Below are 12,404 nucleotides of genomic sequence, written 5' to 3' on the forward strand. Positions count from 1 at the left end.
TTTTATCTCCTAAATGAAGCGAAGGAAAAAAAGTTATTTTTTGAAACATGCAGTTATGATCAATATATATATCCTGTCTCTGTAGAGCAGAGATCTGTGTTAGAAACATCTGCAATCCAATATAATGATGGATGTTTTTATTTATTCTATTTTTTTAGTCACTTACTATCCTTGTCCTCATTTTTGAGGGACAGCAGGGAGGCAGGTACCATGGGTGGTCTACAATACTATGTTCATACTGTGTTCACTAGGTCACTTAGCTTGTTATACGGTTAATTACAGAAATTACTTAGAAGTCGCTAGCATAGCAAGCATTGGGTTAATTACAGAAATCACTTAATGCTAGTGCTGTGCAGGGGTACTGATAGTGGGAATACTGAGACACAGTCATGTTGAAGCATTTGTACCAACAGAAATCATATAAGATAGACTATCTCGGAAGTGTAAGAAGACATATGGAAAAAACAAAGCTAATCTTCCTACATTCACTTCACTCACCCATGTGACCCTCCTCCTGTGTCCTGTCTTCTCTTCCATTTCCTTTTGTTGTCAGTTTTTTCTTTTGAACTCATTCCTTCCCCATTTGTAAATGTGGAGCAGCTATTTACTGAACAGCATAAATTTTGGGCAACTGAGGACTGGAGTGAATGGATCTGTGATTTCTCTTTAAAACAAATAAGTAGGCGTGTGGACATCACCTGTTTTAAAGTCTTATTGAAGCCCTGGTATTTGAACTCAAAGTCTACAGTCAAGGGCTGGTGAGCCAACCTTCCTAAATACTTGAGAGGCAGGGTCTATATTTCACACTCTTTTGTGATTATTATTGCCAAACCATAGTCTGAACCTGATAGATGTGGATAACAGGTGGTCTGAACTCTCTTGAACTTATTGTTTCGTAGATTATTTGGATATGACCTACTACTCCTATGGGCATGTGTAACTTCTGAAAGGCACGTTGCAAATATACCTCAAGAGAACACAATGGCCTATTTAATGTTTTAACTGCTTGGTGCTAAGTTGTCAGCAGTATCATCAAATTAGTACCTGATATTATTATAATACCATGTAGAAATTCTGTGCCCCAAATAAACAGATACTTTTGAATACTTTCTTCGTGCCTCAGCTTTCTATTTCATTGTGGTGTTTTGATTATAAAGTTCATAAAATTTTTGAGTGATATAGCAAGATTTATGAAGAAATGAATAGTTCTAACTTCTGAGTTTTCAGGGCAGATGTGTGTAAGTAACTAACGCAGCAAGAAGAGTGTACTTGGAATTCTAGGGGGAAAAAGGTATATGCTCATTAATTTAACATTACCTATCCTATGCACCACAGTGTGTACTTTCAAGAAATACATAATCACTGACTGTGTATCATGAATGAGAATATCAAATTAAAGTTGCATGGTTAATGCTCTGGGAATTAAATTCGAATTAATTGTATTAGCGTACTGCATTAATATTATTTTCTTCATAGGCAACTTTGTGTGTGTATAGTGAAATCTAAAAAGTGTATGTGCACAAACGTTTAGGAAAGAAGAGTCTGGGATTTTTGTTTATTTTTTTGTTTGTTTGTTTGTTTGTGGTTTTTGTTTGGTTTTTTTGGTTTTTCTTTGGTTTTTTTGTCGTGATTCGGATTGCACTCAGTGCTTTAGGTGGTGGGGAATTTGGAGCAGGAGGTTAGATTGTGCCTCCCCGGCACAGCCCCCGCGGGAGCGCACCCGCCCCGAACTACATTTCCCAGGCGCCGCCGCGCCACGGGGCGCTGCGATTGGCCGAGCGCAGGCCCAATGAGCGCGGCGGCGGAGTCCGCGGTGCCGCAGGTGCGGCCGGCGGGGGCGGAACATGGCGCTGGGCGCGGGGGCACCGCAGCGGCCGCTCCTGCCGGCCGGGGGCTGCCTCCCCCTCCTCCTGTTGCTGCTGCTGCTGCTCTGCGGACAGCTCGGGGGAGGACAGAAAAAGAAGGAGGTAGAGACGTTCGCTTCTTTCGCCATCGCGCCCGGCTGGATGTGCCCAGTCGCGCTGCCTCCCGCTCGGGAGTCCCCCTGTCCCCTCCCGTCCGGCGTCCCCGCGCTCCGCCCGCCCCGCCGGCCCCTCTCCCCCGGCAGCCCCGAGCGGGGCGGCGGGCGGCGGAATGTGCCGACCCTGCCGTGCCGCGGGAGGGGATGGCCGGCGGCGGCGGCTTCTCCAGGGCAGCGGGAGCCAGCGCCGCCCGCCGCGATTGGGGCGCAGCGCCGGGACCGCCGTGCCCCGCGCTCTGCCCCTGCCCAGCCGGTGCCTCGCGGTGTCGTGGGCCGCCCTGGTTCCGAGCAGAGGGCGGCAAGGGCCGCCGTCCCGGCCGCGGCTGCGCTGGGCTGGGCTGGGCTGCGCTGGGCTCGGCTGGGTGCCCGCCGCCGTGGGCCCAGGGGGCCTGGGCTGAGAGCCGGGGCCAGGAGTTCAGGTCTGCGGCGAGCCCGGGGGACATCGAAGTTAAACCCCCTGTTTGTGGTGCCAACTGAAAGAAATGCCCAACGTTAATAAATAACATGGAGGCGATGGAATCAGGTGTGTGTGTGGAAGGTGTAGGTGCTGGTAATCCTTTGAAGGTGTTCTCTGGGAGAGGTGTGTAGGAAGAAGCGATTTTAATTCCGTTTCAGAATCAACAGTTTTATTTCTAGAAGCTTTTGTATTTAAATAGGGAAATGTGTAAACTTGTAATATATATATTTGCCGCTTTTAGGTTTCAGTGCTACTAGAGCTTGCTAGACTTCTCTTCTAGCTTGCTGTCTATTTCAGACCAGGTTTTCACATACCCAGTGCTAGGCCACCTGGTAGAGTCTCTTTGTAGTTTCAGTGTAATTTCATTTTTGGGAGGAGATAACTTTTAACCAAACTGTGGAGTTTTATAATTTTTGATTTTTTTTTTTATTTTTTGAACCGGTGGTTAGTGTTGTAGGAGGGCTTGGGCTTTGTGGTGGTAGAGGAGAGGGAAAGAAAAATTTTTATAGCTGATGCTTTCTTTGAACTAGTGTCTCAGACAAAGAGAAGGATGGTCAACATTTCTGTTTTTCTTTAAAGAACCGTGTAGGTTATTAAGGCTTATGGGCCAAACAAATGAAACAAGGGTGAGCAAAGAGGGAAAGGCCAATGTCTTCCTGCTGATGTCCAGTAACAGAAGTGGAAGGAATGACTTAAATCTGATTTAGGGGAAGTTCAGATTTGATATTAGAAAATGGTTTTTAATGAGGGGCTGGTTGGACGCTGGAACAAGGTACCCAGGGAAGTGGTCACTGCCCTGAGCCTATTGGTGTTCAAGAAGCATTTGGACAACATTCCTGGGTATATGGTTTAACTTTTATGTTGCCCTGTGTGGAGCTGGGAGTTGAACTCAATGTCCCTTCCCATAATATTCTGCAATTCTAAAAGGCCAAACTTAGTGTAAGATTCTTCATAAGAATCTTAGATAATTAGAATTACCTAATAATTTAGATACTAGTAAGTATCTAAATAGTGGACTGACTGTCATATTACCAAGTTAAGTAATAATCTGATCATGAAAATAAATCCCTTGGGTGTCATTGTAAAAAAATTAATACCTTCACTCTAGGCATTGTCTTTTCCCCTCTTTCTGGAAAGAGTAAGCAGTAAATGTGTTACCCTTCTGCTGCTATAATTAACTTCTTTTCAAAACTTTAACTTATTAGGTTTTCTTAATAAAATGTGTTTAATGTTTGATGCTCTTGATTCTCTCTTGCTGTGATGTGCTGGCATTGCAACTTTTGTTGACACTTTCATGTGGAGTGCCAGCTGTGCTACCAAGATAGCTGAAATAATCTTTCTTTTTTAAATGGAATCCTTTTCTAACAAGTAAATAATGGTAAATTAAAATGGACATCTACAATTACTTTATAGAAAGTTTCCCAATGCTATGGCAGAGGTGGTACATAAAGGGATGGAAATGTTTGGGATTTTTTTTTTCAGCTATTTGGTCTTACAGTTCAAGCTGATATTTCTCGTCTGTAAAGCTTGTTGTTCAGTTTTCCTTTTTAGCTAATTTAAACTAATACATCCCAGTTTTCTGCATATTTTTATTGCCATTTTTCATTCCTGTTTAATACTTTTATTTAATGCAAGGGACAGCTCATACAGACAGACTACTGGCTTTATGTAGACATAGTATGCTGTGGCTGCATCTTTAGAGAAACTAGTGCAACACTGTGCTTCCTCACTTTACATGCAAGCTTAAAGTGTAACTTAGTGTTTTTCAGGGTTTTATACATTGTATGTATAATATGAATTTTGCTTTGTGTGTGTCTGTGTTGTATATGGAAGACCTAAAGTCTGACTCCTTTTCTTGCCCTGCTAACCTCATGTTAAAAGCTGTAGTAGTTTGCCCAATATATATGGTGGGAAAAAGATCTGTATGTGAAAAATGAAACTTGAACTTTCTTACAGTGAGTAGTTTGGAAATAACATTTTACAATTGTTCTGAGAAAAATTTTGTGAATTGAAAGAGCACATGATCTTGTGCTCCGGGAGGTTCCTGTTCACATTACTGTCTGGAAGCACAGTGGTAAAAGGTAAAGGTGATTGAGGTTAGATACGTAAAGTGAGGCTTAGGTTTTATACAAAGACTGGTAAGATTGCTGTAGTTTTTATTGGAAGTTGGAAAAGTGTTTGAACCCAGTGAATGGTTTCAGAGTGAACGCTGCAAGAGGTCAGTTAATGTAGTGTGGTTACAATGTTGTATCCCGTGAGAGAAAACCAAAGTACATGTCAGTTTCCTCTTTCCTATGGGCTTTGTTGTATCTTTGTTGACTTATTGCTAGCAGAGAAAGATGAATGGGGAAACTGGAAAACATTGGTAAAACTTTGTGTTGATTGTGAAATACTGTGTTATAGCTGTACTAGAAAATATGCAAGTTCTTAAATTACTAAAATACATTGTCTTATACAGTAAAATATTCTTAATATAACTAAAGAAACTTTCTTCTCAGGCAAATTACTGAAACGTACTAAGGTTGGTCTTAAATTTGATTAAATCTGCAAGAATTTATAGAACTACTTGAAAAATAGATTTGAATTAGTAAATAGTCATGTGGTTTAATGGAAACTGTTTTTAGAATGACTGCACAAATATGTAAACACACAAACATTCCTATTGCTTTGCTTTAATCCTGCTCTATCCTTTTCTGTATTGTGGACACTCATGACATCCTTCACAACTAAGGAGAAAAATAGAAAACATTAGACTTCTGATTTGGAAATTAGTTTCTCCCATGGCTCACTAGATTTGAAAAGCCTGCTTTATTTAAAGAAAAGTAAAAAAAGTTCCTGATTATGAAGTAGCAACAAGAAACTGAAGAAGGACTTTTCTCTTGGAAACTGTATGCATAATGGGAGAAAATAAAAATTGACTGTTTCCACAGCATTTGAGATAATATATTTGTATTGACGTAGATGCATTTTCTGTAAGACATATTCTAAATCCTTTTGATACTTTTTATATATCTTATACAAATTTGAAGTAGATTAAACTATTAAAAAAATGAAAGGAATCGGAATAATTCACTTTGAAATATACTGGTTGGCTTTTTATTATACAATTTTTGTGACTGAAACATGGAGAACATTGGGTTTTAATGTTGAAATATTTCTCATAGAGGGTAATGTTTATTTTTGAGCTTTCAGGTGGATGATTCAGAAGCTTAGTTAAACTACTGTTATGCAATGGGAATAACTATTTTTCTTTTGGTAAGTTGTGATGTTTTGGTTTACCCTGAATATTTTTAAAGGACATCAAGACTCATGTATCTGTAATGGTTCTTTTCCTTTTTCTCCCTCTCTTATTTCCTTGGAAGGGCAATCTAATTGATAGTTCATCCCAAAGCTCAGCCATGCTTTTATTATTCCTGAAAAATGGGTATCTGATGTGCCCTTAGGAGCCTTTAGGGTAGCTGTACAGCTCCTGGCTTTCCTCCCCCCTCCCTCACCCAAAGATCTAGTCTACATCTATGAGTGTTCAATACCCACATCTATGAGACTGTATTTCTTGTCCTTATCATGACCATAAAGAACAGATTATTCTTTGATGCAGAGTCTTCTCAACTTGGAGAATGACTAAAGGTAGCATTTGACAGTTTTTCCTGTTTTTTTTTTTCTTACTAATAGAAGCAACTGTGTATTTTTTAAGGCTTAAAGTATTAAATGTGATAATTTTTCTGAGAAAATGTTCAGTCCTGAACATAGTTTTCTGTTTTCTTTGAAATTCACTGGGATAGATTGGCAATATCCTCTTGTTTCTGCACCATGTGTTCTCATTTTCGTTTGGGTTTTCATATTGAGCCAATCTTGTTTATTAAAGGTTATTGATGATTATTACCATGTTCCTTACATTGCAACCAGAATGGTATCTTCCACTTTAAAATGCCTTTCCATCTAATTTGTGGTCATCGTTCACCATAAAGGTAGCAATTCTCACCCATTCGGAACTGGGCCTGCAAAACGTGCAGCAAAAGCTGCTGTCCTTGGTCTTTATTGCTTTAAAACTGAAAGAGTACTACTTAGTTTCTTACGCTATCTCCTGATGCTGTTTTTGATGATCTGTAACATTCTTTCCTTCTGATGAATGTTCTGCCTGCGTATTTTATTGAAAGAAAGAAATGTTTGGAAATGTGGTAGAGCAAGTGGAGAAAAAGACGAGGAAAAAAAGATGTGTGATGAATGAGGAGTCTTCGGTATATATTCAATTGCACGTGTAGTTTAAGAGTTAAATTCTTCATTTCTCAGGATCTCTGATACTATTTAAAAAACATAGTGATAATTAAAACTTAAGTTTCTTCTCTTGGTCTACTGAAATTCTGTTTAACATTAAACTTGAATATAAGGCCCTCTTGGTCTTCTAGTAATGAAAATTTTGGTTTTGATCTCCAGACTGTGGAGCACTGCATGTTTTTGCTTTTGAGACAGCATGCAGAAAGTGTTTGGCAGTTATACCAAATATAGACTTCTCTTTAAAAACTTTATTAATAATTCAGATATGGCAAAGATTGAATCTGTGAAGGGAAACTCAGGCCTGAGTGTAGATTTGACTTCAAGCCATTTTTAGGATATATTTTAAGTAGAGGTTTTATATCCGTTTGTGTAATTTGACATTTTAGCTATTATTACTCTAGAGAGAGGTTTTTTCAAACAGTACTTTAAAATAACTGTTTCAAGTGAAATAAGTGTTAAGTCATGCCTGAAAATGTAAAATTCCTTAAATGCAATTCTAAATGTTTTTCTTTACTCTGTCCTAAAAAGAATGGGGACAGAGTAGAGAAAAAAAATGCAGTAGCAAGAAGTCTTTATTTTCTACTGGTTTTTACAGCAACAAAACCCATCTATATCCCTTTCTTTTCTATTTCGAATTAACTAAAGTTTTGAAGAAACTTGACAAAATTAACTAGCAGTTCTTATTTTAACAAATCTGCATGGAAAACCTTGATGTCTTCCATGGTTGCATACAATAAGTGAAATAAAGGACATTTACAGCAGTCTGATAGCATTTTGTGATTGGATTACTGGAAGTTTTCTGTCCCAGATGTCTCCATTTGGCATCCTTGCTGTCATAAGGCAGATCAGTGGCATAATTGATCTTTTCCCCTGTTCTGTTCTATAACCATTTATACAGCACATCCTGTGCAACCACATGGAAAATACAGATTGTATCTGCTTGAGTTCTAAGTGCTCTGGAAAAATCAGTCAGTACAATTAGAGTGGGAAAGCACTGGGTTCTTTGAATATGGGTTTGGGTCTTCAGATTTATTCTCTTCGTTTTTAAAAGTGTGTTGAAGGTCACCTTTTATTGGATAAGATAATCAGAACTCAAAAAGGAACTTTGTATTTGGTTTAGGCCTCCTTCTCTTCCTGTAATAAATCTGAAAGCAGGTATAATTAAAAAAATATTATCTTTTCATCTAATGGTGTGAGATATAAAAATATAATACCTGCTTTATTGTTGTTTGTGTATATCAAATGTTATAATTATTTTTTGTTACAACTTTCCATCATGACGGATTGCCATGAAACAAATGGGAAGATATTTTACAGTGAAGCTGAAAGATGCATTTCAGATAGAGAAACTCATATTTTTATATGCAATCATCACAAGTCCTTCATATTCTGGGAGATAAATTGATGTATGCATTGAATGGATTGCTTCTGACAGAATTACAAAAAAAACCCAACCTGGCAATAGTTTGATTTTAGACAATAGTCCCAGAAGTTTTACATAGAAGGGATTTGTATTCTTGCCATTGCAGGCTTCTTCATGAAAACACTCTTCTTCATAACTGTTAAAGTGGTGGCAGAACTTGTAGCGTTTCTCTGAGGAGACTGTTCTCTCACCTAATAGGATTTACTATTAGGATTTTACTTTCTTCTGATGGTTGTATCTGATAATACCATTCTGGAATACCCCAAGTTCATAATCTCTTTTTGAGCGGTTGCAGTCCTTAGCTGAATTGTGCCATTCCATTAATTTTTCTTGCTCGTTTCTGATTAATCTAAAGCAACTAATTTTTGAATTTCAGATGTACTGGTCATTAAGCTTAGCAGAGTTTGGCTGTGTTACATGGAACATTTTGTATATCAAGTCCATAACAGAAGTGGTAATTACAGTTATGCAGTCCCTTTGTGGAATGACATTTTGAGCTCACAGAGTTGCTCAAGGTTATTGGCTGTAGCATCTGCTGCTCGAATGACAGAAACCATTTTCTTCTCTGCATTTAGTTTGGCTTTTTAATAATTCCATATCACTATTGCTTTCTGCTCTACTATTACATGTTCATTTGCTTTCCTTATCTAGTTGCCTTACAAATTGCCAACTATGACAGTGTCTAGTCCTGAATCTTGCGCATTGACATTTCTGTTTAGCTTTTGTAGATTTTGATGTGTGTGTGTTCATGTCTGAGCCACGTAAATGTCTCTTCGATGGAGATTTTTGAGCTTGTAGAGCAAAAGTGCAGGTAGCATAGCAAAAAAATCCTACTTAAAGTATAAGTTAATTTCTGAGTTTTATTTTATAATTTCTACCAAGCATTTTTGTTAACTTGATTGTTTTATGAAGTCCTTTGACACTTAACCTGTTTTTCATAACTCATGAAAATAATTGACAGTTGTTCAGCTAATTAATCAGCTAATTCACTTTAAACTGCATATTTTCAGGTCATGCTGACTACATATTCAGGCTTTTTCACATATTTTGTGTCTTGAATCTTGTCAGTGGCAGAGGTGCATTCCGAATCTAAAGTTAGGCCTTTAACTCAAAACTTTGCTGTCCTGCAAGAGTCTGTTTGTTTAGAATAATAAATTGTTATATTTATATTGTAGTATTTTTTCTGCACTATACTGAGGAATATGGTTATTTTAACAATAAAATATGAGAGTTATTTTTGATTCGTACTGCTTAAACTTTCGTTGGTTATTGTAGCTGCCTTGTCTTTGTTTACTTAAGTGGTTCAAATTATTACTTAAAACATTTTGTTCTTTTTACTTCTCTTAGCTATCAAGTCCATATAACCCTCTTCTGATTTTGGTAGTAAACTAGAATGAAATATAAATTGCATTTAATCCATAATTAAATTCACTGGGGTACTGATATACTAAAAATGTGATACTGAAAATTATTTTTAATCCTATTAAAGTATTTTAGTGTGAATCTTTGTCTTTCTATAAAAGACATAACTAGAGACTCAGATTCTGCAAGAGAGATTAATGTAAGGGGTGATAAAGCTGAGCAGACAGAATGTTTTGAAATATAGTTCCTTTCTCTACTCTGTTTTTTCAAGGTTATCTAACAGTACAGAGAAGGTGTTTGAATACGGGTAGAAATCTCTTTTGACTGACAGAAGTAATGCTCTTCTAGATACCCTAGAAGTTGCAGGGCTATATAGGGCTACATACAGTGAAGGAATAAATTAGCTATATCCACATATGTTTAGGTGTCTGTCCAAAAAGAGGAATTCAAGCTACAGTTAGGCGAGGGAATTGTAGAGCAATTTAGTTAACAGGAGTAGGACACCTCATCATAAGTCACAGAAACTGATACAGTGGGAATAGTTGATATTAATTTGATTTCTGGGAAATTATATTCTACTTCACATAAAATACCCTAAACACTGGTCTGTCTGCCCCTCTGGGTGCTTGGGTCCTTTTAAAGTGATCTGTACTATTTTTTTTTAATTCAAAAAGCGGGTTTTAATTAAAAAAGCTCCTACTCTGAAATATATCAGTTGTTTTCCCTCTCCAGTACATTGTTTACACTCTCAAATGATCTCAGAGTATGTGAACTGGATTCTACTGTCCTTTTGCACAGACAGAGAGCTTCAGAGAAAGTTGCAGGATTCTCTGGGCCACAGAGGAGTGACAAGAGGAAAGATAATTTTCTATCTGAGTGATGATAATTTGAAAGAGGAAAGTCCTGGTTTCCCACAGCTATTTATACATTTAATCCAATAACTGCTCAGTATAAAGCATTGTAATACAATCTGTTGAAGTAGGTTTACTTGTCCACCATCTGGACGTGAGTGCTGCCTGCCAAACCCTTTAAGTTGGGAGGGCAGTGAAAAAAAATCAAGGTTACTTTAAAGTAGTGAGGGCTTTTCAGGATAATCTGTGTACACTTGCTTTCTCTGTCACCTCACTTGTGGCTGAAGGAAGTAAGTGTAGAGCACACTATGCCCAGTGCTCAGAGAGCCAGCCCTGAAATTTTTAAAAGTAATGGAGGCCTTGGTGGGAACATAAAGGTGCTCAAATCCACATTTTTCTTTTGGTGTTCCAGGTTGTTTGTATATTACAAGAATGTAGAGCAGGGGGGAATTACACAAAATCTGTGTTGTAAGTACCTGGTGGAAGGAAGGAGAAGCTTGTTCAACTTTGGAATTGCCCGCTCTGATCTCAGTTTCTGTTAGCTGTAGGTCCAAATTCCTCAGTTAACAGCATAGAGTGGCTTACTTAATCGAAGTACCTTGTTGCTTCTACAGATACCAAGCAAAAGAGAATATAGCACAAGATTATAGGGATGTTTGATTTAGTCTATAGGTGGTCATATATTGCCTTATTTGACTTGGCTTTAATAGAATGCCAAATGGGGGGAGAGACACTAAAGCTGATAATTTATTGTAGTGCAAAATATTTTGTCCTGTAGAAAACATACTAGTAACTTGACTACACCAGAAAGCAATGAGGCCTGAAGTCACTCCACTCTAGAATTCTGGTTGTGATGTTAGTATTGGAGCTTTAGCAACCTGTAGTGCCATCAGTAGCAGTACTGAACCAGTGTAAGAACTGAATGATATTTCCTTCCTTCATAAACTTAGGAGAGATGTGCTGACGCCTTAGGTGTGTTCATTTTACAAGTGAGTAATGTTGGGCAGATTGTAAGTTCAAGTATATTTCACACATTCAGATGACATGTAGAGTCACAGAAAGCAGAAATTTTATCTTTAATAGCATTTTTCATGTCCCACCATATTAAAATGTTGTAATTATAGCTGTGTTACTGTATTAGACTATTGGCATATGTCTTAAGTGATTCAAAAATCTAGCTGAAGCTGTTCAGTTATAGTAACATTGTTTTTTTGAGCAATGAATGCACTGTGCTCTCATGCAGAACTCATGCTTGCTTGGCTGTGAGGGAGAAAATTATGAGTTCATTAGCTGATACAGCAGCTTTGTTTTCTAAAGTAATTTGTTGTCTGTACTTCTCCCAAGAAGTGAAAATGGAACTTTTCTTGAGTTTAATGAACTGTTTTGATAGCAAAAATGTTCTGGAGAGTTATAGTGAATCTTGCGTCTTCAAAGAGTTAAGAGACATTTTTAGCTGGTTTTCATCATTAGATCTATAGTTGTTTTTTCTAAGAATGAAAAATGCATAGACTTTTAGAAATTTGATTTCAAGTAATTTTGAAAGTTAATTTCAGAAGGTAAAAATTTGGACTGTGATATGACAGTGTTTTTCTGAGAATGTAATGTAATTTTGATAAACACTCACTTCATATTTTTATTTTTCTAATGTAGACATTAATTCCACTTCCAGTTTCCTCAGTGTGAGTTATTGAGTTATTCTCTATAAGGTGCTACATTTTTAATATTCAACACAGAAATTAATGCTGAGTATTAGTGTCTAAACAGCAGTTTCTCAACATATTTAAACCATTAGGTTTTGCATTAAAGCTTTGTGACTGCTTGTACCGTCATGATTGAACATTCAACAAAAAACTTATGCTTTAGTCCTATCACAATTTTTATTTTTAATTAGATAAAAATTATCTGTTGGTGTCTATGAATATTTTTCCTAAACTACACAGAAATAAATCTAAAAGTGCCAAGTAATTATTTTATGTTAAAAGGATTAAGTGCTTTATTTGTCACTAGGGATTGTCT

At 37.5% G+C, this 12,404-nt stretch overlaps 1 protein-coding gene across 3 annotated transcripts in view; it reads left to right on the top strand.

Annotated features, from left to right (window-relative positions):
* Positions 1–1,805: 1,805 nt before the first annotated feature.
* The window catches only part of TUSC3 (tumor suppressor candidate 3), a 104,780-nt gene continuing 94,181 nt past the window's right edge, over positions 1,806–12,404 (top strand). Inside the window, exon 1 of one of the 3 annotated variants that reach the window (XM_051790354.1) lies at positions 1,806–1,967. In XM_051790354.1, coding sequence (XP_051646314.1) covers positions 1,845–1,967 — 123 coding nt within the window. In that variant the 5' untranslated portion in view covers positions 1,806–1,844. Of the gene's footprint in view, positions 1,968–2,333; positions 2,544–5,684; positions 5,733–12,404 lie in introns of those variants that run through there. The other 2 variants (XM_051790356.1, XM_051790355.1) reach the window with 2 other exon arrangements.

Source organism: Manacus candei, unplaced genomic scaffold, assembly GCF_025592945.1.
Source record: "Manacus candei isolate 608988 ecotype Guabito, Panama unplaced genomic scaffold, ASM2559294v1 h1tg000028l, whole genome shotgun sequence".
Lineage (NCBI taxonomy): Eukaryota > Metazoa > Chordata > Aves > Passeriformes > Pipridae > Manacus > Manacus candei.